The following is a 7308-nucleotide window of genomic DNA, read 5'->3' as shown; positions in this document are numbered from 1 at the left end:
ATATATCTTATATATAATGTACATATGTATATAAATATATATATATATATATATATATATATATATATATATATATATATGGAAAGTTATAAATTACAGGTGGTGTGCAAAAATGTAAATGAGAATACAACAATTGATATATTTTAAGATTTTGTTACAAAATACACTCTGCACTAACTTTATTTTTATAAGTCAAAACCTTATTTGAAGTAATTCATTGTGAGAAACCTAAATGTCACATACCAGGAGAATATACTACATAAAAAAAAAAGCCAATAGGTCAAGCATGTGGCCAAAGAATCTCCCATGATGCATTTGGAGTAGGGGTTCACAGAAGCCACTGTGGAAACAGGCCAAAAGTGACATTCTTCCAAAAAGCTGTAACCTTAACTGCCCCTCCTTGCGTTCTAGACCATAAACTGCATCCGAGCTCTAAACAGAGTCCAAAATCATATTCTATCTATCAGAATACCTCTCCAATGGGAAATAACCAGAGTTTCCTCAGGAGCAGCACAGCTGTTTCCCTCTGAGAGAAGAGAGACAGAGAGAGCAAGAGACAAACGAAGGGAAAGGCATGGCCTGTGCTTCCTGACCTCAAAATACCTGAATCCACCAATCAAATGCCAATGCAATTTTTTTCAATGCATGTAGTTTACTCTCATTCAAATAATAATAAATATTATTATTATTAAATGGAGAGCATTGTGCTTAAGTTTTCTGTTTCTGCTTTCAAATATTTCTAATCAAATTCTCCTAAAATTATAAAATTATTAGTTGTGCAACCCACATTAGTTTTATCTACACTGTGTCATCAAGTCTTAGGAGAAATATCTTACAATACTACAGTTTTTTGGGGCATTATATGCATTGGACAAAGACTAGAAGCCCTCTATATTTGTGTTTGCATGAAATGGGAGGAAGAGATTTAGAAGAAGAATTTCAATGAATATTTGTATGACAAAAGGGATAAAAATATTATTAAAGACAGCGCAAATGCAAATGTTTGAGACACTACCTCATTCTATACTTTCATTCAGAGCTGTGCTGCCACCTAAGTCGATTTGATTTAGCAGAGAAACGGTCTCAAATCCTAGAATGCAACCTTAAATGACAAACGGGCAGATATTTCAATCAAGTTGAGAGACTTTTTCTTCTCAGATTTTCCTCTGCATGCGTATTTTAAGTGAAAAAACACATGAGATGTGTACATTTTGATATAGTATTTTTCCCTTCTTTTTACTGCTCTTGCTGTCTCAGATGACCACTTGTGTCTCTCCTTCTGTCTCCCTCAGCTTTTTTCTCTCTTTTACACACATAAAAGCGATAGAAATAAATACAAAGATACATGCAGAGTTGCAGAAACGAGCAGCACACATTCACACTCAGGTTTAATAAGCAAAGAGTCGAGTCTCCGGGGCAGCTGCAGTTTTGGGTCAAAAGCAAACAGGACTAAATCTCTGCTGTCACCTCAGTGATGTATGACTAGCGATGGGGATTTTTCAACATGTGGATGCCTACATGGTGGTAATGCATGCTGCTTCTTAGTTAGAGAGTGCAAAATGTCACGTTTTCCACAAAATATTAAACCATTTTCAACATTGATAATAATAGGAAACGTCTCTTGAGCACTAAATCAGCATATTAGAATGATTTCTGAAGGTTCATAAGACGCTGAACACGGGAGTAATGATGCTAAAAATTCAGCTTTGCATCACAGGAATAAATTACATCTTAAAATATATTAAAATAGAAAAGAGTTATTTAAAATTGCAATAATATTTCACAATATTATGGGTTTTATTGTATTTTTGATCAAATAAATGCAGCCTTGGTGAGCATAGCACTGAATCGCTCACCGTACCAAAAACATTGGCTTACCACACACATAAAAACATAGAAAAAAAACCTGTTAAGCAGTTCAAGCACTCGTCCATGACTCTGAGCTGAGGTGGCAGTGGTGACCCATTACTGAAACCCCCTACTGCTTTTGGCAGTCAAACGAGCGCCAATTCTCTGAAAAGAAGCTGAGAGACTGAACCCTGGTTCGGCCCGGCTCTGAGTGCTTTGATGCCGGGGTGAAGGGCGTCGTGGCAGCCTCGTGTGACTCTCACTGGACTTTCTGTAAATCAGTTCAATGGGATTCCTGAGACAAGGCCCAAGATGGATGGGTCTCCTGGGGCTTGTAAGGAACGTTCGGTTCACCATGGCAGCCTGCTTAGCAACCTGAAGCCACTGAAAGCTCCAGAATATATTAGCATTAGGCTTCTTAAATCAAGAGTGGCGATTTTCATATTTGTTACTGAGTATGACATTGTAAAATCAAAATACAAATTCTATGTCAGAGATGTGATTAGATCACATGCTCTAGACATGTTGAGCAAGAGATGATGGAAAGGACCAGATATTTCCTAGTTGGCTGATTACTAACAAATTTAAAAGCTGTATATTCACTTCCGTTTGAAATTTGGGGGCTAGCAAGATTTGTTTTTTAGAAAGAAAGAAATTACTTTTATTCAGCAATGACACTAATTGATTAACAGTAATGACATTTATAAATGTTATATAAGATCTGTATTTCAAATAAATGCTGTTCTTTAAAACTGTTCTTTCTATTCATCAAAGAAAGCGAAACAATGCATCACAGTTTCCACAAAAATACTAAGCAGCACAACTGTTTCTTGAACAGCAAATCAGCATATTAGATTGATTTCTGAAGGATTATGTGACACTGAAGACTGGAGTAATGACTGCTGAAAATTCAACATTGCATCACAGGAATAAATTACATTTTAAAATATATTAAAATAGAAAACAATAATTTCAGATTCGAATAATATTTCACAATATTACTGTTTTAACTGCATTTCTGACCAAATAGATGCAGGCATGGTAAGTATAAGAAACTGACCCCAAACTTTTGAACGGTACTGTATTAAAATATATATATATATATATATAAATAAATAAATAATAATAATAATAAATAAATAAATTTAAAATAATTTAAAAATATATATATATATAATAATAAAAATAATAAAAATAAATAAATAAATTTAAAAAATAAAATTCTTTGAAAAATTTTCTTTTGTGCCCAATCACCTGCAATACTTGCTAATACTCTTCTTATCAGTCAAATTCAGGCTCCAAGCTCTAGAGATCCTCTCCTGTGGTGTGCTGGAGGGTGTCAGGTGCTATGAAAAGATAAGCCAGCGGCGCTGCTGACTGCAGCTTTTGTGTGAAGCTGATCTTGATAATATTATCTTAACCTTTTCCTTCAAAAAAAGTAGGGCGGGTCTTTGCAGCGGTACAATTTTTGTTTCGCCCTTTAGAAATTAGGACAAATATTAGCTTTGATGGGTGGAAAAACACAGAATGGAAAAAACACAGGCAGAAATGGAAGAACATCATCCAATAGCTGAAATAAACAGAAGCCGAGATGAGTGAGGAACTGACAGGGCAATTTTTAGCAAATGATAATGTTTCTGAAGGGTCATAATGGCATTACTGGAAATAGACCAGTCTAAAGGAAAGTTACAGGGAAAGGGAAACTCTTTCCCTGGCCTATTACAACAGAAACACATTAAATCAGTCTATGGGTACAGTTCACACGGACACAAAAATATGACGCTACTAAAACTGTTCTGCGGGCATTTCAGCACCTGAGCTCACAGATGCACGCTCAAAGTAAAACGAGCAATTCAGCTCTTGTGTAAATCTAATCAGTCTTCCACGGCGAGCCGCAGACGTGTTTAATTGATTCCAGAAACGTTGCCTTTGCGTAAACTGGGATGGTGAGAAGAGGAGAGCTGGAGGGAGGGATGGAGGCTCGCGAAGAGAGAGGTGGCGCGCTAATGAAAGGTCAGCTGAGATGCTCACGCTGCAAGTGCCAGAAACACACACAGCAATTTTATGGTCAATTGGGCCATGCATCTGGAGTCATACATCACTGAGGCGTGTAGAAAGACCCAGTGCCAGATTTGAAACACACACACACACACACACACACACACACACATACATTTAGGAAGGACTTAACACATATAAACATGTCTGATAGCACTAGTGGAAATACGTCTATTTCTATCATTTAAGCATCAAAATTTGAGTGAAAAGCTTAATTGAAAAATCAGTTTGCCAGTATTTGATTTATCTCCCTTTGTGTAGCACTTGAGCTGCATGAACTCAACAAGTTTGTGTAAAACCTGATGATAATGTTCTCGTGTTCAATGTTCTTCTGAGAATGATTCAAAGAGCGTCTTGTGCTTAAATGGAAGCTGGACATCTGTAATAGAGACTATGGTAATGATGTATGTGTCAGTCAAACTTACTTCAATCGGAAAAGCCAACAGAGGCACCAGAGGTTTAATGTAGCCAAACTGTTGAAGAGCCATTATCAAAACACATCTCAGCATCTCCATTTCAGCTGCATTAGCCCTGGAAGAAAGGCACAACAACATTTTATTTTTCTTATTTACATATTTTATTATTGCACTGTGCTGTTTTGTATACAGTATATTAATATAATATCCATATACTCTATACAGTAATCAATTTTCAAAATCGGTTCACTGGAAAAAATGACGGTTCACCTTAAGCCCAGTTCAAATAAAGAATAAAAAGAATAAAAAATAAAATAAAATAAAAACAGGAGTTATAGGAGCTGTACCTCTGATCGATCAGGAAGCCCAAAGAAGTTAGAGAAAGTAATACGTAGCCAGTCAAAAGAAGTGCAGTCATCTCAGAAAGTATCTGCAGGTGAAAGATAAGTAAGATAGTAATATAGTATACATAGATAAATTGTGGGAACAACAATTTAGGTCATGATTTAAAAAAAACTTTCTTTCGTCTTACTCAAAATAAAATTAACTCTAACTCAAATCATTTTCAAGCAACACAGCTGAATAAAAGTGACCTAACAAATTTAGGTGTCAGGACAGTTGAGTAATACTCTCTCGACGGTCCAAGAACTCAAGGCCAACCATTAGGGAAGTATCATCTATGACTGAATTGGCACACCTCTATGGCTGGATTTACACTGAAATCATAATCTGGTGATAATTTGCTGCTAATACAAGGAATGATGTTAATAATGTTTTCTTGACCTGGCTAACCCATCGTACTCAGCAGTGGTTAAGTCAGGTGACTGACCTCACAACGTCTTTGATATGACACCAGCAAACAATTACAGACGTTTTCCTGTGTGTCACCAGATAGAATCCAGATCCCAGACCTCAGCCCTGAAGCGCTGGCTCATTTTTCAACAATTAACAAACAGGGGGAAAAATCTATTTTGATTGGTTAATTTTTAAAGCCTTTCCATATCCAGTTTAAAAAATAACAGACTAAGAGGCCAAAGGGGAAAACCATCTTCCGAAATTTGCATTTCAGCAGAGGTCAACTACACAGGCCTTCCATACTGAACAGTTAGTCAAACATCCAGCAGGATTGATAGCCCTGTATGGATGATGTCATCGAAAGATGACTAAAAATTAACTTTTTGGAGTGCCACTAAGCAATTCTGTAGCATCACTGTAGCAATGGAATTGAATGCAAACAGACAACAAGGTATAAATACACATTTTTACATTATTTATTGCTAAGCCTCAAGGCCTCGGTTTGTTATTTTCCTTGGACAAAGTGACTGATGCAAAAGGAAGGTTTCCAGGGGCTGGGAAAGCAGTCAGAGCATTTGTATTGGCTGCTGGACCACCAACCGGCTGTTTTATTGGCTGGTGGAGCTAAGGAAAGGGATCCAGGGGACACTTCTCCGAGAGCCACAACTAAAAGAGCACCGCAGAGGTAGGACTCAAAGGAAAACAGGCCGTTTCAATTCAGCAGGGAGGCAGGGTGGGGCCGTGCTTTCTGGCTAACCAAAAATATGCCTGGGGAACATGGACTTCCAAGGATAACGGACAAGGGCAACTGAACATCTCTATGTTTTTAAAAAGGGGGGTGGGTTGAAAAATAATAGACAAAGATCACTTTAAAATATTCTGTCCATACTCAGCTAGTAAAATGCCTTATTATTAGAGGAACATTTAGGATAATGAGAGAGAGACAGAGGCTGATAATAGACATTGGTAGGTAGCATTAACAACACAGCAAATTAAAAGCTTTTAAAGCTCCTGTAGATGGCAATGAAAGATGGCATTCAGATGATAGCTTTGACATTTCAGTGGGGCACATTTCTGGGAAAATTAGATGTCGATTTCAACAGTGAATGTAAAAAAAAAAACAAAGGAAAAAGTACCCACCGTTTGATCTTTTAATAAGTTGTTATATACATCCAGCAAAAGAAGGAACTGTACAAGCACATAGGCTTGCATCGCAGGGGACCATGTTGGATCGTGAGGCATTTCCTCTCCTGTAATCTGATTGGAGAATGAACAAAGTTTTGTAGTAAAAAAAAGTAAATAAAGCTACCAAAAAAAATAATAAAATATGAGATTTGTCCGAGAATCTGAGAATGAGAATCTGCACTCTTCTTTCACCACTCAACAAAAATGGCAATATGTATTTTTTTTTGCTACCACTTAGCAGAAAAATAGGCTATTATCTGTTATGGTGTGTGCACACAAAAGCGAAGCGAATATTGTGTTTGTAGCAATCGCGTAATTTTTGCATCATTCGCGCACCCAATTTGCATCATTCACGTCTTTGCATTGACTTTGTATGTAATCTACTCGCGCAAATAATTACATTCGCTTTTGATGTGCACACACCCTTAGTTATCAATACAGCATGACAATAGTTTTTGTTCAAAGTATGTTGTACAAATGCAAATGTTGTACAGACTATACAGTAGATGGTTTTAAATGGTTTTTAGCTGTTCCAATTTGCTTAATTAGAGCCATTAGTTAGTTGTCCCAAATTCAGCAGTCCACCTTCAACCAGCAATAAACCAGCTACTATGCTCGCAAAGCCAACTTGACTTCTTTAAACAGTAGAATAAACCTTTTTTTTCAACAGGAAGTAGCTTTTTAGGTGGTAGATGGTTTTACATGGCTGTTCCAAGTTGGTTAATTAAGCACCATTAAATTGTCAAAGAAGGTCTAGATTGTTGATCAGAGCTGGTACAGCAGGCCTAATGTCTACTTGGTTAGAGAAAACCAGCTTGACCACCATATACTGTATATATATATATATATATATATATATATATATATATAGGCCTGCTTAAGGTGGCCAGCAATAAACCACCTACAATGTTCGAAAAAAAGCCAGACCAACTTAAGTGGTATGATAAACAGTTTTTCAACAGGAAGTGGCCAAATCTATATATCTATATATATATATATATATATA

At 36.6% G+C, this 7308-nt stretch overlaps 1 protein-coding gene across 2 annotated transcripts in view; it reads right to left on the bottom strand.

Annotated features, from left to right (window-relative positions):
- agmo (alkylglycerol monooxygenase) overlaps positions 1–7308 on the bottom strand; it is a 32602-nt gene that overhangs the window by 1942 nt on the left and 23352 nt on the right. The window contains exons 10-13 of one of the 2 annotated variants that reach the window (XR_001609434.1): positions 6258–6374; positions 4670–4752; positions 4332–4437; positions 3103–3326 (exon numbers count right to left, since the gene is read on the bottom strand). Coding sequence is in view for 1 of the 2 variants with exons in the window: in XM_016274686.1 (XP_016130172.1) it covers positions 4332–4437; positions 4670–4752; positions 6258–6374 (306 nt within the window). In the remaining variant the exon portion in view is untranslated. The remainder of the gene's footprint in view (positions 1–3102; positions 3327–4331; positions 4438–4669; positions 4753–6257; positions 6375–7308) is intronic. The other variant, XM_016274686.1, reaches the window with a different exon arrangement.

The sequence above is a fragment of the Sinocyclocheilus grahami genome, unplaced genomic scaffold, assembly GCF_001515645.1.
Source record: "Sinocyclocheilus grahami isolate Dianchi unplaced genomic scaffold, SAMN03320097.WGS_v1.1 scaffold6.1, whole genome shotgun sequence".
NCBI lineage: Eukaryota > Metazoa > Chordata > Actinopteri > Cypriniformes > Cyprinidae > Sinocyclocheilus > Sinocyclocheilus grahami.
The sequence above is the reverse complement of the archived record's forward strand: the minus strand, read 5'-3'. Positions and strand labels throughout refer to the sequence as shown.